This window comes from Poecilia mexicana, unplaced genomic scaffold (assembly GCF_051168715.1).
Source record: "Poecilia mexicana isolate PSO_F unplaced genomic scaffold, ASM5116871v1 scaffold_11, whole genome shotgun sequence".
In the NCBI taxonomy this organism is placed as follows: domain Eukaryota; kingdom Metazoa; phylum Chordata; class Actinopteri; order Cyprinodontiformes; family Poeciliidae; genus Poecilia; species Poecilia mexicana.
The window spans coordinates 14,202,281-14,228,451 of record NW_028263380.1 but is presented as its reverse complement, the minus strand read 5'-3'; the positions used below and the strand labels follow the sequence as shown (position 1 = coordinate 14,228,451).

Here is a 26,171-nt window from a genome sequence, read left to right as displayed (position 1 = left end):
AGGAAGCATATTTCATACACTCGCATATTAAAAGTTTATTACATTTATTTTTAACCAGAAATACTGCAAACTCTTTTAGTATTGTTGCAAAGAATATATGCCTTTTTTTTTAGCCGTTCAATGTGTGACCTTTGAACTGCTTAAATGTCTCAATACGGACCTCTGGAAGCAAATTGCTGTTAATCATAGCAGCGCAGTGGACACCTTCACTGGTGCATCTGAATAAATCAGAAAATTATTGAGAATGTAATTAATTTCTTTAATTCAGTTAAAAATTGAAGATTAAATATTATGCAGCTTCACAGCATGCACAGTGTGGTGAAAACTCCACATTTAGTGAATAATACATCAAAGAAATAAAAGAGGGTTTTAATACTGAGACAATGTGTAATACAATGTTTTGTTTTAAAAAAAACACGCTCCGTATTTACACAAATGAATTACTGAAATCAACTTTTTGATGAAATCATGATGAATTGGGATACACATGTGCTTTCTTTAGGCTATGTCTGTTATATTTTTGTTTTCCTTTTTCTTTTCTATGTGTGTCCAGTAGGGCTGAAACGATTCCTCGAATGATTCGAGTACCTCGATTACTAAAATTCCTCGAGGAAAATTTACCTGCCTCGAAGCTTCGTTAATTTATGTTTTATTAGTTAGGAATGTTTTATTCCGGCCGGGACTTCATTTGCGTTGCGCGGAGCTCTCACTTCCGCCTCTGAGTTGTTGACAAAAGCTAAGTCTCAGCGGCATAAAGTCCAATCTTCAAGATTGGCCCGTGGGGATTTTATTGATTGATGATAATGCCCGACTTTTTATCGTTTTTGGGGAACCAATAAGCATCCTTAAAATGACTGGGGGAATGCCTGGAGTACGGCAGCATTTCTCCTCCGGGGCTGCTGGTTGAAAGCGAACGGCGGGAAGAGCGCTGAGGTGAGCGGATAGCCTGAACAGGGCGGGCGGCTGAGTAGCTGATGCTTACCGTGTAAATGTAGCTTTACCGACGAACCGCACAATACATTTCATATCCCGGTCTGAAGAAACGGGTGGCGGAGCGCATCGTACATGGCTGGTAGATGAGTTTCTGAGTGTGACCAGTGAAGGTGTCGTAAATATCCCGTATTGCTTCCCCCCGTGTTCGTCCCCCGGTCTAACGGTTCGTCAGTCCGCTGGTCTATTTCCTCCCCTCCACCCCATCTTACGTTCGTTCATTCGCCCTCTCCTCCCACTCCAGGCGGCATTTCCCGTATTTTCAAACCCAAAGCGTGACAGGTTAGGTGGCAAGGTGAGTTTAATTAATCTATTAAACTCACTGAAGATGAATACATAAACTAAAAGCTGGATTGTAGACATTTTTTATAAGCATATTTGTGAGCCTGCCTCTTTGTTATTAAATTCAATATAATTTCAGATTTTTCTATAACTTTTCTTCTGGTTAACTTAGAAAGTGAGCTATTATTGTTACAGGTTAGTTTTCTAAACTACAAAAAAGCAACTGTTAGGGATGCTCAAATATGAACAATTGGACTGATATTGATATCTGATAGTAACACCGGTATTATGCCAGATTTACCAATATTTCATTTTATAATTTTTTTTATCCGATTACTCGATTAATCGTAAGAATAATCGATAGATTACTCGATTACTAAAATATTCGTTTACAACAGCCCTAGTGTCCAGTTGATTGTTATGTAGGTTTCTTGGTTTTCCATATTCCTATCCTGCTCTATTCATTGTTGTCTGTTCTCAGAGCCCCTCCATGTCAGACTGAAGCCCACAGGCTTTATTTAAAAAAAAATCCTGGCAGGTCTGTTACACTGGATTGCATCAGATTGCACCAGCGGACCTTACAAAGCGAACAAAGAGGGTGTATTTTTTTTTTTTTTTACCTGAAGGACAAAGTCCTTGCATTCCTGGTTAGCAGTGTACACCTTAGAGGGTGAAGCTTTTTAAACCAAATCTGTTATTTGATCTTGTGTGATAGTCAAAACAATGAAACTCACAGTTATCCGCTGCACTTATCCCTCTATTGTTTTTTTATACTTCTCTCTTTCAGGCAGAAGAAAGTCATAAATGGCACTACTACAGGAGACCAAGAAAACCTTGTAAATGGAGTAAGTAGGATCACAGGGTTTTTACTGCATTTTAGTACAAATACTAAGTGTGATCTTTGTTCTTGCAGCAGTGTTTCTCTTTTCCCTGCTCATTCTTAACATATTAGAATAAACTAAGGTATTTTGTGCTCAGTTGAATACAAAAAACTAACCGGTAAAAAAAAAAAATTTGATTAAAGAATATTTGTCTGAGAAGGTCCAGCTGATTGTTGTCTTTGCAGTGAGACTGTCTCGAGCTGGCATGTTGGTGACACTCCCTTTTAGCAGGAGAAAACATCCAGCAGAAGCAGGCCGTCTGAAAAACCAGGTGTTTCTTCTATGGAAAGAGAGATGGTTAACGACATTTATTGCTTTGTCTGGGCTTCATTCAGTGTGGAAAACACAGCTAAATGCTAGGAAAAGAATACTTTCTGTGGGAAAAATCAAGAAAGAGGAAGCATAATTAAAAGTAGTTCAAGCGTAGCCAATGACTTCTTCCTTGAAAGAGATATGGCTACATACCGAAAACTCAACTAGCACTTTCAATATGAACAACAATAGAAAAGACAGTAGTTTTATAATCACGAAAAGAAGCATAGCTAAATTTGTAAACAATGGTCAAAGATTACTTTCAATGGGATGAAAAAGAAATCAGAACATAATAATAGCAGTGATAACTTCACGAGTGTCTATTTTTCCAATGAGATGTTGCTAAAGACAAACACAATAAGATATACTTTCAGTAAGAAGAAAAACAGAGGAAGCCAAAGTTAAAGGCAAAATTACTGTGAAACATTTCTGCAATCATGTCAATCTCTACAGTACGAAGAGAGAACATGGGTAAACTTTCACTGAATTTTCCAGATCAATTACTTTACTGTTGCAAAGTCTCTCAATTCTGTGAGACCGAAAAGAACTATACAGAGTATTTATTAAGGTGACCTTGGGCAATTGTTTCTCTACTAATAATTAAATGGTGTTCTCTTTAACACTACATCAGTTATTGGATACTAATTACCAAATACATGAATAGTCACAACCCAGTAATCAAAACACTGTTGGACCTGACAAATCTCCAGTTTTCACATCCTGAACTGCGTCCTCTCGCTCTCTTATTGTCTCTCATTCGGTGGCTTTATCGTCTGCATCGGTCTGTCGCATGCAGTCCTCTGTGAGAACATCCAGCAGAGTGCTTTTTTTGCATTTGATTGATATCTTTACCTCTTTACCCCAACCTTGTGCACAAACATAATTTACCAGCTTGCCAGATTGTTACAAGAGGTGCCCATTTGTATGACGGACCATGTCAAAGCCTGGCAGGGTAAATGGGGGTCTTTGTCTGTGAGCATGACGTGCGTTTCCTCTGTCACCTGCAGTCTCTCTGCATTGAATCTCTCTTATGCCTCTTACTCTTAGTATATTTGCAGGTTCTCTGTTACTGCGCTAAGGGCGATTTCTCTTTCATTTAGTCTGCAGTCGGTTCTATTAGACACAAGAGATGAAACAGACCATAACTATGAGGTCAAATAAAACATGACATGACGACGACATTTTCTTTCACGCAATGCTGTGGACGACTTTTAGTAGCGATGTAACGGAAAACATGATTGTTTAAAAAATGTCAAAGTGTTTTTTGTCTTAAGAGGACAAACAATGGCAAGACCACATGAAAAATATTGGGGTTATAAAACAGTTAAAACATTACATCATTGAAACCGGCAGCTGTTGGAGTGTATGGCCACTAGATGGGGATGTAGAGCTTCTCTTGCGTCCTCCTCCTTTCACACACAGAACGAAAACAACAAACCTAAACAAAGAACCATCCAGCTTGACACCTTTTGGTGATGTTTTCACATTTTCTGAACTCTTTAACTGAGGAACTGCAGAAACAAGAGAGCTTGAGCAAACTGCATGTTAACAAATCTCATCTCTGTTTTAAAAAAAAACTGCATGCCACATCCTGTGATGATTGGTGTACGTATCTGCAACTGTGATTTGGAGTTGGGAATGGTGGAGGCAAACTTTTCATGCAGGCTAAATAGAGACGTCGATGTTTTACAGGCCTGCATGATGTTGCTGGAAGGTGCTCGTATTTAGGTGGAAGAACAGGATGTTCAGCTGCTGGAGCGTCCTTGTGCAACGCTGACAACTTGCCACTTTCAGAGATATTGCTCAGTGTCGCTGTGGCTTTTGTGGAAGGAAGTTTGGTAAAGCAGGGCAACAGATTTTTGTGTGGCTTACCCTTCTTGGATGAACTTTTCTAATCTTCTTGACATAGTGTTGCTGTCTTAGCACAGTTGATCTTAGATCAAAGAAAAACATGAAAGAAAATGTGTCCATTTGAGATTTTCTTTTGTCATGTTTATTTTAAAAACATGCCAGATGCCGACAATTTCTCATAACGCAAGTCCCCATACATGCAACACGCCTGATTAAGTTAGAATTTTCCTTTGTTTTTTATGCCAACAGAGAATGTTAACTATCTATAGAAGTCTTTTCTTGGTAATCAAGGAAAACGGATGCTTAATTAGGCATGAATAATGTTTAGATAATGAACTTAAAGTAGTGTGACCAGAATAGCTCAGAGAAGCGGAGATTAAAAGGCAGGGAAGCATGAAAAAAATGAATTAGTGCTGCAAATATGAGCGAAATATCCAGAAAGCAGGAGAATCTTTGTAGAGATCTGCTCCTCTTTATTCTGCATTGCGCAGATGTGTGAAAGTCAACCATTTTGTCCGAGTGGAGACGAGTCCCGATTGATTTTTGCTCCGCAGCGAGGTGAGCTCTCTCTGCAGTGACAAACATCTCATCCTTTGTTGTGCAGGTGTCGGAGAAGGAGATGGTCAGCCAATCAGTAGACAGTCCAGTGACTGACGCAGCAGTCAGCAGCTCTCACAACGGTCCTCTGACCAGCGGTACAAGTAAGCAGACACATTTAGCCTCAGAGCTGTGAGCCATCATGTTTCCGGTTCAACTTCTGGATGCTGTTGCTTAGTGGTACATCTATGGAAAAGTATTAATACCTCTTAAATCTTTTCCCATTTTCTCACATTAAAGCAACACACAACAAAGTGTATAATAAATCCAAGAAAGTGTAGACCACAGCTTACAAGTAGAAGGAAAATGATTTATTCTTAGACATCTTTGTACAATTAAACATCTAAAAAGTGTGTTTTGTTTCACTTCAGAGAATCTTTAGAGATTCGTTAATATCTCTAAAGAATAGCAAAACTTCATACCCAGACATTACCATTGACCTTAACTGAGTGACTAGGCAAAGAGAGCATTAATCTGCAGCTCTGGTGGAGCTGCAGAGATCCACAGCTCAGGTAGGGTAATCCGTTGTTGTGCACTACACAAATCTGTTAGTTTTGGAAGAATAGCAAAGCTTGTTGAATTATAGAAAGAAAGCCAACATGATCTTCCCCTGGAATTTTCCACAAGCCATGTTGGCAACAGTAAACGTGTGAAAAGTGCTTTGGTTCAGATTAGACTAAAATTTAGGGTTTTAAAACGTGCATCTTGCTGTGAGAATGCTGTTCTCCAGCAGGGATAGGGAAGTTGTTTGAGAGTTTGGGGGAATGAACAAAGCAGAGATGCGTCATTATTAGTAGCTTACAGTACTTAAAGCACATGTGACAAACTCGATGCCAGGGGGGTTAAATCCGGCCCACCATAGCTGTTTATGAGGCCAAAATGGAAATGAGTTTGACAGCCCTGTTTAAGGATTGACTGCTAAAATCTTAACAGAATAGCTCACCTTTTGGTGGTTCAGTGGGGGGGTCCTGTTTTGTCTGCAGAAGGGGGCCCACACATTTTAAGGATCATAATGTTACGCCTGGTTGCTGTACGTTGAAGTATGTTGTAACGTGACCGAAAAGGGAAATAAATTCAAGATGCAACAGAACAAAAATGTAGCCTCTGTCTCTTCCTTCGACAGTCCTCTCAGACACACAAGACACCAGCCCTCAGTTGTCCGAGGAGCTGCTCTCCAGCCAATCAGAGCTCAGGTCCTCCAAGTGTCATCAGGACCGAGAGCTTCCCAGCCTCCCTCCTGGCAGTGCCCCCATGGAGGACAGACCCCCAGCCTCAGGAGATAGCACTTACGAGGTCGGCATTTAAAGTCACCTTACGTTGTGTTTCTATTACGTCTGATGTCGGATGTTCTTGTCAGTACTGGTGAATTAAATGATGTTACAATGAGAAACCCAGAAGAATACTTGTTGCTTTGTAAACTCACACAGCAAAGTGACAAGTCTGCCTCTGTGGTATCCAGGTGGTGAAGGAGATGGAGGTGGAATCCCGCGACGTCAGCGTTGAGGACTCTCTCTACGAGACCGTCAAGGAGATCAAGGACACCTCGGTGCAGCCTCACCTCGCCAACGGTACCGTCCAGCCGAGCCCCGATGAGCCTCCACCTCAACCTCCCGCCCTCGTCAACGGCCACCCCAGCCCCTGCACCCCAGAGCGGGTGCCGCTGAGCGAAGGGGTCGAGTACGCCTCTGTTGACCTGCGAAAGAAGAGCCGACACAGCGCCGACATGGAGGCCAAAAGGCGCTCCGATAACGCCGCCGCTCCCTCACGCAAATCTGCGGAGGAGCCGGAGGAGGAGCCGCCGCCGCCCGTACCGAAGAAGGTTCTCGACGAGAACGACAACCAGCCAGCGGTGATGAATGGCGTGGAAGGGTCTGGGCTGGACAATGGAGAGGTGAGGAATTTGTTGCACACCAAGCAAGATGATTTTACATTTCAACGGTGAAAACTGAAATATGTCACTTTTATAAGCAGAGCTTTACAAAAGTATCAATACCACCTGAAATATTATGTCAGATTAGAAAGCAATTTCAGTCTCCAATGTATTTTTTCTGGATTTTATGTGATGGAACGACACATGAAGCTTATCATTGTTTTTTTTTTGTTGTTTTTTTTTAAATATCAATCTGAAAAATTGTGGTGTGCATTTGTATTTAGTCGCCTCGAAGCTTTTTAAACACCTTTTGGTTCACTTAGCCCATTTTTCACAGACTACCTGAAGTTCAGTAACCAATCTTTTCCCAAGTCTAACCACAGACTCATGATTGAATTTATGTCTAACCTTAGACTGCACCATCATTTCATCCAAACCACTGAATCTCAGACTGGATTTTAAGATTGTAATCCTTCTGGTGGATTAACCAACACATAAATCTCAAATGTTTTGGAGTCTTTAAAGGTGAACTCTTTACTTGTGTGACTTCTGACAGCAATTGTTCGGGGTAGATTTTATTTATCATTTAAAGGGACCTGAACACAAACGCATGCAGTTTTTTTTTTTTTTTTTTTTTTTTCAGATTCCGTGTTTCCAACCCATATATAAATTTATTTTGACAATACAGTTATGCAGCACTTGGCATTTATTGAAGTTTAGTTGGTGGTTGTTAAGAAAATATGAAAAACAAATCAAGAGGTGTGAATACCTTTGCACATTGAGATAAAAAAAAAATTACTCCAACTATTTTGAGGACAGTATCCTTCAGGATGACCATCACTGAGCACAAAGAGTGAAACAAAGAACTTTGATGATGTCGAAGAGAAGATGAAAATCGGGAGCCGGAGTTAGAAAAGCAGGAGGAGAAATAGAGATGAAATAGAGATGGCGATGGTGAGATTTACTCAGAAAGGCACCGAAAGGATTGGAAGGCATTAAGGAGAAAGAGTCAAGGGTTCGGGGTGAGAGATGGGAGGATAGAAAGCGAGAAACGTGAAGAAGGAAAACGCAGCAGCATACAGATGAAGTCCTCTGCAGCAACGAGCGAAAATAGTGAAGATGGTGGGATGATAAGGAAAAAATGACACTGAAGAGGAAGGAGATATGAGAGAGAGAGGGAGATGTGGCGGTGAAGAGATGGGGATGATTGAAGAAGTGAAAACCGATAAACATCGCTGTAGTGTCAGGAGCTGAGCAAAATACAGCTACTCTCAGGAAGCTGCCAACAACACATCACATTAACAAGCTCATCACAGAGAAACTGCTTGATGAGGCAACTTTTCTAATTTAAAAGCTCTTCTCTGAAGTTATACGTGTTTGCTTTCATCTTTATTCGCATTCCTTTCCCTTCCCCTGTTTTAAACGAATCATGTGGTTCGCCAGTTTGTAAAGAAAAGCTACATTTATTTGTTTCTGCTTTAGCTGTGAAACTAACCTTTGGGGGAAAAATAAAACCCTACAATACTTTGTCAAGAAGGCATCAAAACTGAATGAACTTGGGATAAGTTTCATAAAAAGAGAGACAGGGTGATTTCTGTTAAAGGTTTGCTATATAAAAACAATAGAGACCCACCCTGCACCAGCATTGTTTTTTTTGGAGGGGGAGAAAAATCATGTGTATATCTATATTATATAACTAGTTTATTTTGATGAGTGTGTAGTCCATGCAGTCTAAATGTTATTCTCCATAGAAATTATAAAACATTTGATTTATGCCCCCAGTGCATAAATCAAATGTTTATGCATTCAAGGTAAAATTCAAGACTTTTACCTTGAATTTAATCTTCAAACTTGTTTTTTTTCTTTAAATGTAAATGTTGAAACAGCTCAAAATAAAAATCCTCCTATATGTTGTTCTGCTATCCATCCATGTTCTGAAGTTGTAGAGAGAAACAGGAATACAGTCTTCTAACATTTTAAAAATGTATTACAGCATGTTTGAGGTTCACATTAAACCTACATAGAGTCAATACTGTATATACAGTCAGTTTCACTCGTGCTCTTTGATGCAGTGATATTTTGCAGCTTGTTTGTTAGACCTAGTTTGTAGGTGTTTTCCCCCCCCCCATTCCCTCGGCTCCTGCTGAGAGGTGGGAAACATCGCAGTAATCAGTAATATGGCAGTCTGTCATCTAATTTAATTCCTCCTCTGAACATCTAAAATGTGTCACCGCTCCCCCTGTGTTGCCCCCAGCTGCCTATGCGGCCTCTCTATTGTCAGTAGCAGCACAGTTTTTCTCAAAGATATTGCCCGGTGTGGTTCAAAAAATCCATTTTATGACCATTTGTGTAAGCTTTTTTATTATTATTTACCAAGATTTTCATATGCATTTATCAGGTTTATTAGTTTGTTGCTGGTGGCTTGTTTGTAACGTTATTATTGTTTTCTCAATCTAATGGCCATTATTGTCAGAGTGGAAAAAAATAGTTTATTATTCTTTGATGTATCTTTAAGTAAAAATTGTAATCAACCAGTTTCCCCCTTGATCAGTTGATCAGCATTATTAAATTCATTTTAAAAAGTACTCCATATGCAGCAGTGGAAATAATGCAAATTAACTCGTATCTTAGAAAAAAGGCATTAAATCTATTAAGTCTGTCAGCAGGTTAGAGTTTAAAGAACACCTAATGATTGCATCATCTATCCTAAGCTTTATATATGATATACATAAGTTGTTTTATGGGTATTTTTTCCAACGTTTGTCTGTTTATTATCATGTGGAAGTCAATGTGTTAATCGTTAGATGGCAGGAAATGATCCCTCTCCTTTACCAGTGATGCACCCTGATCTAGCAACCTTCTGTATATCTCTATTCTTCTAAAAATACTGGCAACAGCATGTACACACATACACACGCATAACTACAAATATTATCTTTCATCCAACCACTAACAAATGGCTACAGCCACATGTGTTTTGCTTCTCCCATCCCCCTAATATCTCACACGCAGACAGCACAGCGTGTGTGTTTACATATATTCTGCTGCGTAGACGCCTCGGGGCTAACGTAAGGTTAACAGTGGCTGTTTACCGCTCCCTGTGGTGTATGACCAGGATGCCGACTGCCATTTGTCTTGTCAGAACCGGGTATTCTTGCGTCTTTGTGAGAGTTGGTGACCGGCTCCTCGGACCCCGTCGCTGTCAGTTACCTAGACTTTCATGATTTATGATCCGGGCCATAGGAACTCCTTATCTGTCTGGGTCCTCTTACACGCAGACACGCTGACGCACAAATCATCTGTGAAAACACTGCAACGTCTTTATGTAAATATTTTAAGAAAAGCCCTCCGATCAGGCGGCTGCTCTGCTGAACAGAGACGGGCCAACCTCATTTATCAGCACTCTATGCAGAAATGAACAAAAACCCCTTAAATAAATGTATGTTTTTAATTCAGCAGGGTAGTCTTGCTCTGAATTTATTTATATTTTAATCTAACCTTTAATTTGTGTTCATTTATTCAGTGTTGCCCAGAAATAATTATGGTTTACTAAATTATCGGTTCTACATTTATTGACTCTGCCAACAATTAAAATCAATATAACTAAAACAATATTTAAATACATATGTCTTTTTTCTTTTTTTTTTTGGTTGATCAGAGTGATTAGAAACATTTAGCAAGTCAGGACTTATTGATTTCTTTCAGAGGACTCTTCAAAATTGGAAAGACAAAAGGACATATTAAAGTTAGGCCTCATTAGTAAGAAAATGGAAAGTAAATAGCAATTTGCTTAAGTTTGTGATCAGTCAGTACAATAAATAGTTTTAACTGTTGGAAAGCAGATGCAGCAACATCTCCGTAACAGCGGATAGATGCAGCCGATTTGCCAGCCAGCGGTTTGAGACGCATGATGGAAAATTTTCTGCTCTGATCTGCAATCCAGATGGCGCCAATGTGAAACAAATGTATTTATTTTTTCCCCCCTCTGCACATCACCTCATTGCAGCTGTTAAGTACAGCAGATGATCTGTGATGCTGTGGGCCTTGGTAATCTAATACATGGATCTACTACTGAACTGAAATGTGTTTTTATTGGGTAATTCATTCAGATACAGATAAAAAAAATATATGGCCAATTAGAAGAGGGCAAAGGAGAGGATACTGGATGATATAGAGAGACTGTCTGAATACAAATTATCTAAGAGCCCTTGCTTTATTGTACAAGTGATTTTTTTTTCTTAAGATTTCATAACATGAAATCTAGAAGATAAATGCACATAAACAAAGTAGTTTTTTTTTCTCAACTCTTCAAGAAATGTGTGCTAGCACAGTAAAGAGATGTATTTAACTTTTTTACGCATCTCTTCTAGAGGTGCCAGTAACTGTGCAGCATGCACTATACCATATATACTTACTGTTTACTGCACACACTAATGGATTTGCTGTATGAATTGGTGCAAACGGGGAAAAACACTCCCAAGCAGCTTCAGTTTCTATAAAGCTGCAAAGGTGAGCATTTATTGAACTGTCATATACAACAGCAGCACATGTTTGCAGCGGCTTGATGCCTGTGGGCATGTAATGTGAGAGGCAGGAAATGAATTTGACCCCGCTGGAGGGCTGCCAGGTTATACATTTGGGATGCAGTCCAGGAAAACAGTGATCTATTCATCATTCAGCACTGCTGTGGACCTGTCGCGAAACGGAGTCATTCTAACATGGAAAACGTATTTGCTGCGAGATGTAATTTATCCTTTCTGTATCACCCAAGCTTTCTTAGGTCTTTCCTCCTGAGTGACCACATACACGCTCAGCCTAATGCGCTCAAACTGATTGATGTGTGCGTCTGTCAACAAGTACGTCGCTCATGACTGACACGCCGACACCTGGGCCGTCCATCACATGAGGAGGTTGTAATCAGCTTACCGCAAAAGCCTTTCCTGCACGCCTTGTGTGTTATTAAAGCTCCTACATGCACGGAACATCAACGCATACGCCTAATCTGCTCTCACACACAAGCACGCCACATTTTATTGTTGGCCGTCAAAATATTTATCGGTTAGGTGTCGGTCTCATTTTGAGCTGGCGAAAGACAAACTTCTTTGTGTGCTTTTATAGTTTCTACATATGCATGTATATATACATTTGTTGTAGTCTGTATACAAACCAGATTTTACTTCAAGATTAAATGTCCACTTTGATTAGCATAAAGTTTTGAGGACTATTTCACTCTGAGACGCACGTCAAGGCTGTACTGACTGGGCCAAGAGTCGCCTGCATCCTTGTTTTTCTATAAATATGTCGCCCCCGGGGGCATCCTGCCTAATTGGCTGGCTAATTAAAGTGAAATGACAAAGGCGTCTGCTGCGTTGTTGAGCTCAGGTCGGATCTATAAAAGTAATCATGTCCCCAAATACGTGGCATCCATAAAGTAGTCGTATTGATTTTCACGCACCGGGGAAGAAACACACGTGAAGACACTAAGACGTACAGCTGGGCTGGACAGTTTGATGGATGAACTCTGTGCGCAGGTTGTGTCCTGCATGTTGGCGTGTGGTCCGAGCAAAGAGGTGGACGTAACTAAAACAAAGGGCTGCACCTCAGCATCCATCAGCTTTAACCTTGGGAACTCCAGCCGAGGACCTAATTTAAGTGTCCACACAAAAAGCTTTGTTTTTGTTTCTCTTTCCGCATGATGTAAGCTACTTAGGGAATGCCGGTGTGTGTATCGGGATCCTTGTTAGTTCTCCTGAAGTGCTCCGTCTGATGGGTTTGGTTGATTAATGGCTACCTCATCGATCATAAGACAAAATGGACAGAGGGCGTGCAGAAAAAGCATCCCTCTCCCTGTCGCTCCCTATTGACTTTAACTCAATATTTTTTTTTTAATGAATGGGTGGTTATATACAACATTAGTTTCGAATGTATCGCAGAAGATGCAGAACATGTTTTCGACTTACACCAGAGGGGTTAGTTTAGAATTTCACCATCGATCGGCTCCAGAGCGTTCCAAGGCATTCATACAGATTTTTTTTTTTTTTTTTTTTTACCAGAGTATGCATTTTTCAGAAGTGGTCGATATCTTAATAGCATGTTTTATTAATGCAGCTCAATAAGAAGTGCAACTCTTCCTTAATTGTGTTCCTTCAAAGTTGTTGGGGAATGTCTTAGTTGGCTTTTTGTTGTTGCAGTCGGCTACTTTTAATCCTTTCTAAGGAGGCTGCGGATCAATTCTCCCTTTCAGCAGGTGATGCCCTTATTTTGTCTCCACATTGGCATTTCAGCCCAACCTACTTTCATTTTGTGCCTGTAAACAAATCGTTTCATAACCGTGTCTTAAGCATTTGGCTCAATTAAAGAAGAAAATAATAATAAGATTCCCCTAGGTCAATTTGTAGTGAAGCACCATAACCACTTTTTTTCCTGCAGTAAACTGTTAGCAGATTATTGATTACTTAAATCAAAGTAGTATGAAACTTTCATGTGTGTACAAATTGACTCACAGTCAGTATGAATCACCCAGTGTGAGGTTACTACTTATCAAATGCAAAACTTTTGCTTGTGGAAAGCTGGTATGTTTCAAAAGTTGGGTATGAAAACCTTGTTCCAAAAATGTTTAGAAAAAAATCTGTACCAAAAACCTTTTTTTTTCTTCTTTTTTTTTACCCCACAGAAGTTGGACGCAAAACGTTTGTGTTCCAGAAGAGCAGTCTGAAAACTTTTTTGTCTTAACAAAAGTCAGTATCAAAAGTTTTTAGCTTTACAACAGTCTATTTTGAAAACATTGTTGTTTCAAAAAGTTGAATCTGCCAAAGTGCAAAATGGCAAGGAGGTGAAATGACCAACACCTTCGTATCAGAAGTGAGCAAAATGTTACTAAAAGCCTCTTTGGGGTGGCTGTTCTGAATCTGTTTCTCTGTATTTCTCCACAGTTAACTTCCCTGTCTCCTCCACCGGAATTTGAAGACCACCCACAATCAGACAACGAAGTAAGTGTGTGCAACTCGCTTATTCCCAAACCTGCATGTTTCCTGATCCGAGACAGCAGCGCTCTCTAAATGTTTGAATAGTAATCCACCAACAATCTGAAGTGCTAATGATTAAATCAGTCTGAACAGCATTTGGTCGTCTCTCGTTCAAAATCTGAAATACTCAGATTGATCAAATCTCAAAGAGTTCTCCAGTACCAGATCAATTTACCCCAGGTAGGTTGGGACTCTTGTCTTAAAACACAGTTTCTGATTCATTAAACCCTATTTTTATTTTTAGAAAAACAAAATTGGAGACTTTTCCCTTAGGACTACCATAGTATTAGATTAGCTTAAAAACAACTTTATATGAACTAGTCAAATGTGGACTCATTTACAGATCGTTTCAACCACAGTTTATGATTTTTGAAACTTAGACTGTAAAAAAAAAAAAAGAAAGAAAGAAATATAAGAAAATTGGAGTTTGTCCAGAAAATATTTCTAAAACCTTGTCTTGTCTCCGGTTCTTGAACCCCTATAAAGTATCATATTGTCATGTCTTTAATGTTCCTTTCTTTCTTTTTTTTTTTTCCTCGTTTCAGTCACCGCTGTACTCTACTGTTAATAAGACGAACTGCAACCAGGCTTTTAGCGAGGACGACAAAGAGCACGACTACAGCAGCATCGCAGAGATCAAAGGTATTGTCCCGAACTCGTCCTCCAGCGACCTCTACGCCACGGTTCACGACATCTACTCTCAACCCGACGAGCCCCAGGCGGGCGAAGAGCCCCCGATGGACAGCTCAGATCCCGGCTATGAATCGATCCGCATCCCAAAGACTAGTAGCTCCGATGACGATCACGGAGCCGGGAACGGCAAGCCGGAGCCCGACTACGAGAGCGTGGGAGAGCTGGGCCTCAGTCCGGAGATGTCCCGTCTTTGAGTCGACTGCCTCGGCGTCGCATCTTTACAGTAGCACTTTGAAGCAGCTGTTCGGGATGCCTTTGATGCAAACTGCTTCTCACAGTTTCCTTATCGAGTGTACATCTTCTTTGCAGCTTAGGTACGGCTTATCATATCTGAACGTCACTTATCAACCAGAGCGAGACATCGGTACTGGCAGGCCTTAAAAACTCTGGGTTGTTAAAAATAATCGCAACATATTCTGGTCAACAGAAAGAGGGGGAAAAAAAGAAAACGAGATATTGATCTAGTGCCATATAACTTGCATAAAAGTCATTCACTAACTGTATTATGTGAAGGTTAGATTATTTGTATGGCTTCTCTGCAGCAGCTAGTTTTTCAAGCTTCTAGATAACTGTCATATTTTACTGAAGCATCAAGCAGCATATTTCTAGGCTTTCGTCTTTCAAGTTTGCAGCACCTCCACCGTGCATTCTCACTAGATGTTCCTGTGAAAGGGTTTCTAGCGGAAAAAGAGTCAATTAGATGAAACTGAGACTGCTACCTTCTTTAGCGGGCTTGACATTTGAAAGGTTGGAAACAGTCACTGCGAAGGAAAAAAATTTGTTTTTCATTTGAGCTTTAGAGTTTCATAGTGCATTTTGACCTTTCTATAAACTTTAGGGCCCACAGCAACAGGTTTTGTACAAATCATATTGTATTTATTTGAATATGTTTATTATTGTGTAATTGTGAAATGTTTCTGACTGTGCTGTGAGAGGATTTTATAGAAGTTTCTTGCGTTTTCATTGAGATACTAAATGAAAGTTAACAGAGGGTTTGATGCCACTTCGGTACGTGTTCCTTTCATTTTATTGTCAAGATGTCAGCTTTCGCAAACTTTGAAGTACTTATGTGTTTAAATGACGAAACACACTTGCCTAAATGTATTCTTTAACAGGTTTTTATCTTTTTGGTACAAGGGACAGTCTTCATCTTGCTTCAAAGCACTTGAATTATTTTAATGGTACTACAGAAACCATCACCACAGTTCAGTTTTTAAAGCACCTTCAACATTTATTAGCACCTCTAATGAAGACCTGCACAAAGCCTTAAAAATATATTAATTTGTATTTAAGGAGCATAACTCCACTCTGAAATTTTCACAAAAATGTGTTTTGAATATACGTCTTACCACCTTAATTACAGTGTGTGTGTGTGACAAGATAAACACTTTCTTCACAGTATTGAAAAGCGTAAATATATTTTTGACTTGGACTAGAAAGAAAAATCTGGAAACCTATCTGGGAAATAAGTTTCCAGATTTGTTTTATTATCTAAAAGACGAAACCTCAGAATGTCTGACAAATTAGTCCTGTATACATTTATCTTTGATTTGCCACATAGAAATTTAGGCTTCAGGCGTCTTTTTTTATCGTTCATATGGTTTTATGTCGGTGACAGAACCCTTATTTAAATGTTTGTCCAGAAAGTAAAAAAAGAGCAGTTTCACCTTATTACCGTTTAGAAGGTTTTAGATCAATAATTTCACATTTATGTGGTTTTTGATACCCCAGGACTACAGGGCCAGCTGATTGAAATTTTTGCAAATTGCATAAGATCACAAGCTGCTTTCCAGAATCTATGTTCAGCGTAATATAATGCAATCTGGGTTTACAAGGAGTTATACATTTTTAAAACATAGGTGATCTACGTTGTCAGAAAAAATGTGAAATTGTCCTTTACCACATCTCTGAATCAAACTTCAGCATTGTGATTTTTAGGATCTGTGGATGATCACACTGCTAATGAAATCAAACTAGTGAGATTTTTTTTTTTACTCCAATGTCCAAAATGTTGTAAAACCACAAAAAATATCTACAAATGTGTTTTGAACGGTGTAGAATTTCCCTCTATTAATATTTTAGTATTATTTTACATTGCTATTTTAATAAATATCACAGGTTTAAGTAAGACTCCAAATAATGTGATTAAATTTAGTAACGTATACATTAAAAATGAATCAGTTTCACTATTTGTAAATCTAATGGGACATTTTACAATATTTTTTTATAAGCCAAATAATTACTACTTAAATGTTTTTTTTCCTTAACTGATCAAATGTTCTCAAATTAAAGGCTGAATTATTATTATTATTTTTGTGTGTGTGTGATTATGCTACTCCATTATAAGATGCATTTATTTTTAAGTCTTTTGACACATCTTTAATTTGGGTGCCAATGAATTCAGAAGGTTTGTAAGTGTAAGCTTTGAACACATGATGCATTTTAGACCCATCTACTCAACAGCTTGTACTGACGAAATGCCAGCCAAGGTGTGTATATAGTAAAAGCACTATTTTAACCAACTGTTATTCACAGGAAATGCTATGTAATATTGTACCTATTTGTGAAATGTCAATATTTTTTTATTTAAGAGCAATTATGAATGTCCGTCTTGTTTTTTTTTTTTTTTTTTTAGTTGATTGTAACAAAGTGGCAACTAATCAGATGTGAGTGACGTGGTACAATTATTTTGGTACAAGCATTGAAAGATGAGTTTGGTACTTAAATTTGAAAAAAAAAAAAAAAAAAAGTCTTTAAGTATGTTTACTTGGTTGTAATTTTGCTGTATTTTTTGTATCCCTCTTTGCCACAGTATACTCCCCTTGCAGAAAATTACTGTCATCTGTTTCCACCCACATCCAAATATTAAAGTGTTACAGTATCTCCAGCTAGTTTGTTTCATGAGACATGATGGAGCTTGTTTGTGTTTTAAGCGCACACAGTCGGCCTGTTCTGACTGGTAATCGATTCTTAAATGATGCACATTTTTAAATATTCTTCTCCTAATGTTTGGTCTTTGAACGAGTCTGTGCATTTTGCCCCCGGTGCTCTACAGATAAAGACCAGTAAGAAAGTACACATTTCAACAAGAACGTAATGGTGAGTGTTATTTATACCCTCCTGTGTAAGAAGAGCAAATATTTGAGGGCATTGCTTCCCTATGCAGTAACGTAGCTACATATCGGGTAATCAGATTTAATGTTGTTCTCAGAATGCTATAAAGGACCTCTAAGGAAATGCCAAATGGAGACGTTTTAGTGCCAAATCTAATCAGGACAACATATATTAGTAGACCTAAACTCACTTCTGCGCCTTCTCCTCCTATCCTGGTCATATAAACACAGATTTTCCCCTGCAAGGAGGGTGGGTCTAGTTGAGGTTTACAGAAGTGCACCCCTCCCTCTGATGTCTTTTCTTTAGCTCTAGTCCTCCCCTAATGAGGCCGTTTGTTCCTCCCGAATAGGCAGCAGACAACTCTGTAGTGACACCCGCCTTTGATCAAAGGGCAAAGCCCATTTTGGCAGTTACTGTCACATCTGCTCCTGCGCCACATCAAGTTTCCAGTCTTTACAAGTAAATATTTTATCACATGAAGTCTTCTATTAAACAATGAAATGAAATTTGTGATTTTTTAAAATGTTTTATTCTGAGGAGCACTCGCAATGAGCTTTAGACTATGCAGGATTTTTGACAAAGAAACAGACATTTTGGATTCGACGATAAATACACAGTAGATGAAGTGATATTGAAGTACATAAGTCTAACCATTCCAGGTTTTCCAAACGAAAAATTTATAACATTCTCGTCCAGTGCCTAGCATCCTTGCACACCACAAGTTTCCATGTATTTTAAAATGATTTTGTGTGATTGACCAACACAAAGTAGTGTATAATTGTAAAGTGGAAACATGATGCGTAGTTATTGACATTTTTCTGAAAAATCTGAAAAGTGTGGCATGTGTTTGTATGTAGTGCACTTGAGTCAAGACTTCATAGAACCATCGTTCGCTGCAATTACATGTGCAAGTCTGGAAACAAGCATCTTTGGCCATTTTCTTTCCACGTTATCTCAAGCTCAGACTTTCCAAGAATTATTAATTGGCTTGACATCTGGGCTGACTGGGTCATTTTAGCACATATTTACTTTGCCCTCAAGTTCAACAATTATTACAACTTCACAAAATGATCATGATCATGGAGAGAGTGTCATACTTTCCCATGCAGCGCCTCCTCTGGCTTCTGGTATTGCCAAGGAGTATTAGCAGTGCATGCTAATAATGTATATCTTGGCATTCTCTATCAGTGGTAGTTGGTGATTAGCAGAAATGGAAAAGAAGAAAAAGCATTTCAGTTTTTAGACTGGACAGTGTTTGAATCATTCTTGTCTGGTTGGAAGTTCTTTTTCTTGTCTACAAACTTTCTGAATTAGTGTAAACTTTAATCTGTGTGAAAAGAAATAGGCTGTTGGTGGTGGAGTTTGAGAGGGGCCGGGGGGGCCGAACCACCACTGGTTGACTCACTAATACATCCTCATACACTCCATTTTATATTTCAACCAGATCACAGTAATTTACGACTCCCATGGTACTTTAAAAGTAGGTCACACATCCATCCATAACTAGGTTAAGGAATAAAGCTTGTCTGTCTGGTCTATGATTTTTTTTTTTCTTGTAGCCTAAATATCCCCTTTTTCCCACTTTCCATCTTCCATCCACCCTCCCATCTCGTTTCCTTTCCATCCTTGCGTCATTGTTTTGAATGGAGCACCCTTCAAGAGTTGCATTACCCTCCTTTGCAGGAAAAGGGGGAGCGGAGGGGGCTTGTGGAGGCGTGTGCTTCGTCGTCCAATTGCAGCCCGTCTTGGCTGCCGGACCGCACATGTTTACAGGCAGCGATCCGCCGGTAAAGGCCCCGCTCGGTCGGAGCAAAGAACGGACTGGATTTAGACCACAGTCGGAGCCAGAGTCATCAAACGGTATTGTCTTTATCATTTTCGACACTTGAAGCAGGTCGGCGATGTGTTTTGCAGAGCAGAATAAAATAATTCGACGTATTACGAGTCGCCTGCCTTTGTCCGGGACCTTTTGACTTGATTGTGTCGCCATTTTGTTTAATCGTGAACGAATGTTGTTACGGCTTCAGAAGGTTGTGATCACTCCGCGTTTTTCCGCCGCCCCCCTCGCAGCTCGCTGGGAGCAGTGGGGAAAACAAACGGGTCGAAACGGAGGAAGATTGGTAGCCGGTTAGATGTGGAGGCTGTTTGGTAGCGAATGGTTCGTGTTTATGCCGTACGGTGCTAATTCAAAGTTCTGCGGCTTGAGTCCCCTGCATTCGGGACGCAGTTCGGAAGTTTTTGCCTCCCCCACCGAGTATGTTGTCGCTTTCCAACATTTTCGTAGAGGTTGTTGGAGCGCGTAGTCTACCCGCTGCGGTCTTGTGCCATTCCCGACGTTTTGTTCACCGCCGGCCGTGTTTCGACGTTTAATGAATTAAAGTTCCTGCGGGGAGCGCTCTGACTACGGCGACACACTCGGCGGAGATGCACACCAGGCGCCTGGTGAAGCGGTCGATCCTTGGCAGCCGCGTTTATGCGACGAGCCCGACTGGGGACGGTGCCCCGGTGACAGGAGTGGTTCAGGCTGTCAAGCAGGAAAACAGGGACGCGTCCGCCGCTGGACCCCGGCGCAGCGTGTACACCGTGCTCCTGCAGGACGGAAGCCTGAAGGAGTTCTCCGAGGAGGAGATAGCCGCTGGATCCAACCACACGGCGGCCAAAGGACCGCTCAAGTCCAGCCTGAAGGTGTGTGTCTGCCTCTCTATATGTTTAAGGACGGAAAGGGCCCCGACCGGCGGGCTGCGCTTCACTGTTGTTGTGCGGTGTTTTGCAGCGTTTAACCGCTTCCTGCACGGAGCGGATTTAACGGTGTCAGCCACCAATGCCGCTCTCTGCAAATTTAGTCGGTTAAAACCAAACATGCATCAGTCAAAATATAGAATAGATCCGTTTTGTTGCATATTTTATCAAATAATGTGCTGTCATGACATTTGGCGATGACACATATATGGGACAAAGAGGGCTTGATGGGGCCTGCGCAATGTTTATGTGGGCTGGAGGGTGGGTAATATGAAGGAAACAAACACGCTCTGACTGCAGCTGCAGCGTTTTGGACCGACGTGAGGAACTCGTTGTACAATTTTGCACTGAACAATAATCGCATGCAATTTTGTGCATGCACCATTTAAATGCATATTTTCGTCGAATTTGCGTCGTATTGGCACATTCATTCATTTAGTATACAGAGTAATCACTGACTTTATAGCTTTTGCAAGCATAATGCTCTTTTATTTTTGTTAAGCACTTTGGGGAAACTTGCAGTTTTTTTGAATTTGCTCTGTAAATAATTAGACTTTTTTTTTTAATGATAGACCGCAGGTTCTTGCTTGAATTGCGCCCTTTTCTGGTCTCAACAACAGTTGAATAACAAAAAAGTAAAGATGCTCTTGAGTCAGAGATTAGAATTGGCCAATGTTACTTTGACCAGGGATCATGCTGAAAAAAATCTGATGTTTTCCCCTTAGACTGAATGCATCAAAATTATCAATACATCACATTTTATTTAGTGAAAAAAGCCAATTTGTCATCATCTGAATTGATACCGAAAAATTGGGATTGGCCAGGTAATTATTGATTTGTGCATCTCTACAATAAAATAAAATAATAGTAAAGATGCTTTTTTGTGTGTTTACATAAAATACAGATTTCAGGGCTCAAGCTGCTTTTTAAAATAATTTCTGCACGGGGTACATTAACTCTTAAGTATTTTCAATTCTGTGGCTGAGATTATCAAATTCAATACAGATTTCCTGCAGGACACTGAAGTTCCCCTTAACTTATAATCACAGTCACTTTTTTTTTTCATTGTTTTCAGTGGGCACAACACTGTCCATCTCCCTACTGAGAGGACCTGCATTATGAACAATAGAAAACTGGACTGGGGTCTCCCATAGGGCGTGTTGCTCTGAGTAGTGAGCGATGTCGTCTACATAAAAATATAAACGCTGTGAATGGGATGTCATGACGTCAGGTTAGCATGCAGCTACATTGCAATTCCGTCTTAAAATATCCAAATGTGAGGCAACGATGCTTATCTAATGGCAAAACTTGAACGATAAAGAGTGTGTGAGCAGGAGAAGCCAGTTGAGTGTTTTCTGTTACGGGGCAAGCTCGTGTTATGCTGTCCTTACAGTAAGGGAGGTACTGAGGAATGAGTAAGACTGAGTAAACAGCTATTTTTTTTTTTTTTTCACTCAGATTGAATTTTTTTTTTTCCCTCCTCGTGTTTGTTTATGTCCGATTTTGGTGTCACAGATGAAGTAACATGCATTCTATTTCTGCAGCAAAAAGGAAACCTGTGGTCACTTTTATTTCCTCACAGTTTTGACTATCGGTAGCAGCATTTAGATTCCAGACCCTCTGTTGCAAACGCTTATAAATCCATTACCAACTTAACTCTTTACAAAACCCCTTATTTTTAAGATCTTGATATAACCTTGGAGACATCGCCAGATGTTTGCCTTGTTTTTTTTTTTCTTTTTTTTTTTTTTATTCATACTTTGTTCATTTTCATTGCAGTTTTGTGGAAACAAAAGCTGTTGCGCTGCAGCGCTACAGCCACCAGTGCAGGCAGAGTGCAGCTGAGGCTGGCTGCACAATGGTCAAGTCTCTTTCAGCACGACTCAATTCCCACCGAGGTCGAAAACAAGCCATAAAGCGAGGAGTAGGAGGAGTCTGCCCGTGCAGTGTGTGTAGCTCCATGTGTGGCTCCGTGCTGCCTATGGTGTGCATCAGAGTGTGGTATGGCTGCAATTTCCCTCTGGTGTGTGTTATTCCTAAGCCCCAAACTTCTCGAAAACTTGGATTGGGTCCTGTTTTTGAGAGCTTGCAGCCTCGTTTGAGCAGAAGCAGCTGCACAGCCAATAAAGCAGGCACCCTCAGGTTGGCAACGGGTGGCATGCCCCAAAGAATCTGGATGCTTGGCAGCAAGCCCAGTCCTGCAAATGAATGCCCTCTCTTTTTTTTTTTTTTTTTTTTTAGGGGGGCTGGTGGGTAAACTGGGTGCCACTTGTTGACTCGTTTACTTGCAAAAGTATGTTTTGTACCTCAAGCAACAACGATTTTTCTTGATGCTCAGTAAAAAAAAAAGACCAGCTTGATTTTGTGTTAAGCGTCCGCCAGCGCAGGAGTCAACGATTGTTGACAGAGGCTGAGTGACTCTTTTGTTCTGACGCTGAGGTCCCAGGCATTCTAGCGCTGGCTGTCTTAATTGGTTGGTTGAACAACATCAGGATGAAAACCAGTGTGAACAAACGTGGGTGTGAATGAGTACATTTTTTTTTTTCATATTTATTATGCATCACAATTATCTGATAAAACTCTGTTGTTACTTGCATATTAGATGTAGTTTTCGTGGTGATGGGTAGAGCTAAATCCATCACAGAGAGCGTTTTCTGATTTTCATTTTTATCTATGAAGGTGAGCTGGCCTGGCCAGATTTTATTGACATGCACTTTCATATAAACATTAGCAAGAACCTGCTGTAAGCCCCATGATGACTTTTGAGGATTTTCAGAGATTTCTTTTAGCGTCTTGTGGTCTTGATTTTGGGACAAACTTGCTGGGGAGGCCTAAACTGTCCCAGACAGTTGTGTTGAATGTCATCCACTTGAAGACAGTTATCCATACAGGCATGTGGCTGATCTAAAAAAAAAAAAAAGTACAATCTTTTTAAATTTCTCACTGGAGTCATAAGGTGAGAAACCTACTGTGCTTTCTGAATGTGCTCAGCCTTGCACCTTAAGTCCAAGTAGCTGTTGTTTGTAATACACTTATTAAACAATCTCCACTACGCATTTGCTAAGAATGTCTAAAATACAAATTCATTTAAGAAAGATCATACTGCCTTGTAAATTCCAACAAATAAATATTTTACTTTTAAACAGCTCAACCTACAAAAACAATAAATGCTCGCCAGTGCCAGCCTTTCACGGTTCCTCTGGATGCTTCTTTAACTTTCTTTGAAGCACAGATATTTGAATCTTTTTTTATAAGTATATATATGTTGCTGACTAGGTTGTTTTGCTGCTAGACTCAGTCTTACCTTGAATAAGATATCAAGTCCAAAAGAAGCTGTAGAGGAGGGCTGGAGAAACATGAGAGCAAGGAAGAGGAGGACTGTCTTACTTTGATCATGATTTGAAATGTGTCACCTCAGTAGCTTGAATTTCCAAAGAGGACCCAGAAAAACTGTAGGAGTGCAGTATTATGTGCTTCACAGAAATTCGACTGTAGGAGCAAATTCATCTCTCGAGCATCACTTCAACTAGCTTTCAGGCTATAGGCACCGATACAAAATAGCAGAGCCTTGATAGTAAAGCTCAGATCACAGGGCTTGCTTACGACAGATGATGGCGTGATCCGAAACGTGTTGAGAGAAGCGGGGGTCAACAAGTCAATTTTTAACAGTTTGGTGTGAAATTTTCCATCTTCGGTGTGGAAAAACCTCACCTGTGTTACCTGAATTTAATATCCTTACATCTCTGTATGCTGTTAGCTCCACAAACAAACATCTCTGTGTCCACAAACACACACCGCTCTGACCTTTTGTGTCACTGTTGTCCCTCGGAATTTTTTTTTTGTTTGTTTTGTTTTTACGAAGGTCTGAAAAGATATTTTTAAAAAAGCCAGTTTTCAAATTTTTGTTTCACTGATTAAGGCAAAAGAAGTTGTCCAACCTAAACTGGCTTTGTGTGAAAGACTCTAGTCTTTAGATAAATGATCTGTTGCCTAAAAAGCCTCATTCATGTCTAATCATGTAGCTGATCTTTTCGGCAACAATCCAGATTACCCATGAACACACACGAACCTGAAATACTCCTCAATGCACCATTGTCAGGCGTGTGAGTCAGTCTGCTTATGTTTTGGCCTTTACTCTGATTGTTTCAACAGGCCTCGAGGCAGGAAGATAGAGAGCTACAGAGGTGAGGTGGTGTGTGAATTCATTCTGAGATTCAGGCATTTTGTTGTTGTTGTCGTTTACATTTGTCCATCAAAGTAAGCAACAACGATTATGCTTTTTTTTTTTTTTTTATCACAAACTTTTCTTCTAAAGGATGCATCTGCAGCATGTGATGGGACAAATTGAGTTTTCCTGTGATTAATATTGTTGTTCTTCTGATGAGTAAAAGTGTCTTACTTCAGTCAGTTTTTCAAATACTCCATACCAAATTGATATTTTGTCTCTTTTTCAGTTTTCCTCATTGATCTTGTTTGGAAATGAATCAGACTCAATGAAAATGGTGAAAGAAATGCCATTCTTCTCCAATGAGTCTCTGACCACCGTGGACTGTAATGTTCTGTGTTGGCTAATGTATTCGAAGTGTTATGAACTTACATTTTACAAATTAGTGTAACATTTAGCCTTTCGGTCAAAGTCTCATGGCAACAGATACTCACGCAGACTGATAGAAGCAGAGATGAAAATAACAGGAGAGAAGAAAATAGACACATATTGCAACTGATGTAGATATTAATTTTTTTTACCATTATTATCACCACTGTGAGATTTTCTAAGACTGTGCAGCCCTAATAGAAACTGAGCAAAATGCAGCTAAGAATGCAGCTAAAACATTTCAGAGATTGAGGCATTAAGAATGGACAATCAAACTAGAGCACTGGACATAATGGCTATCCAAGAAGAAATCAGTAATAGCAAAGACTCCAGCTTTAATGCGAGTCAGGGCTTTGTCCAGAGGTAAGAAGAAATGTGGTCTGAAAGCAATAGCTTGGAGACCTATTAGACCGGCACTCTACCTGGGAAGTTAACTGTAGCGAGCCGGGTCATAAAAGTCCCACCTTTCTGAACACAATCAATCTGTGTTTTACTCGTGAGAGTTTAACTTTCCCACAGTAATACAACTCTTCAATGTTATTTACTAAGGTACGCCACTTGATCTCTATATGTTGATCCAAAGTAATCTTTCTTTATTACATTTCATTTCGCTTTCAAAACTTGAGTCAAGCTAATGCTGCATATCTACTGGTTGGATGGGAAAGACAAAGACATTATGCTCACAAACAACACCTCTGTTTGCCCTGTAGGTATGACAACTGACCCAACCAGATCTATTTCTAGAGAACCTTTTTAGTTAAATTAGACTCCATTCTTATTCTGCGTTTCCAATAAGATGCATCATGTACATTCTTTATATTTCTGTTGAATAAGGTCAACAAAACAAACGGTATTCTTTAAACTCCAATAAATAGCCATAATGTGCTGTTATATTCACTATATCCATACTATATGGTAGTGTGCCTTCCACTTTGATTAGGATTTATTTTGGATTTATTTAGGTTGTCTGTGATTTGAAGAGATTTGCTATTTACCAGTTTTCAGCCTTAGAGATATAAAAATTTAATTTACCCCAAGAATTGAATGGCATCTTTTCTTTTTTTCATGTCTATAGTTTTCCTAATCAGCTCTGTTTATTTAAACTAATTCCAATTGCAAAGATCATAAGAAAGGCTTTGTAAACACTGTTGTAAAGAACTGAAAGAAAGTCCACTGTTCCTTGTGTTTTAGGAGAGATTGAGGAAGCATGAAAGCTTCCTTCC

General features: G+C 39.8%; 2 protein-coding genes across 6 annotated transcripts in view; both read left to right on the top strand.

The window, feature by feature from the left end:
• Positions 1–17,388, top strand: part of pag1 (phosphoprotein membrane anchor with glycosphingolipid microdomains 1) — a 58,145-nt gene extending 40,757 nt beyond the window's left edge. For all 4 annotated transcript variants that reach the window (XM_014997438.2, XM_088010254.1, XM_088010252.1 and 1 more), the window contains 6 exons: positions 2,060–2,117; positions 4,921–5,017; positions 6,037–6,206; positions 6,373–6,804; positions 13,716–13,772; positions 14,354–17,388. In XM_014997438.2, coding sequence (XP_014852924.2) covers positions 2,060–2,117; positions 4,921–5,017; positions 6,037–6,206; positions 6,373–6,804; positions 13,716–13,772; positions 14,354–14,695 — 1,156 coding nt within the window. In that variant the 3' untranslated portion in view covers positions 14,696–17,388. The remainder of the gene's footprint in view (positions 1–2,059; positions 2,118–4,920; positions 5,018–6,036; positions 6,207–6,372; positions 6,805–13,715; positions 13,773–14,353) is intronic.
• Positions 17,389–19,483: 2,095 nt separating this feature from the next.
• znf704 (zinc finger protein 704) overlaps positions 19,484–26,171 on the top strand; it is a 63,470-nt gene continuing 56,782 nt past the window's right edge. For both annotated transcript variants that reach the window (XM_014997436.2, XM_014997435.2), the window contains exon 1: positions 19,484–20,300. In XM_014997436.2, coding sequence (XP_014852922.2) covers positions 20,040–20,300 — 261 coding nt within the window. In that variant the 5' untranslated portion in view covers positions 19,484–20,039. The remainder of the gene's footprint in view (positions 20,301–26,171) is intronic.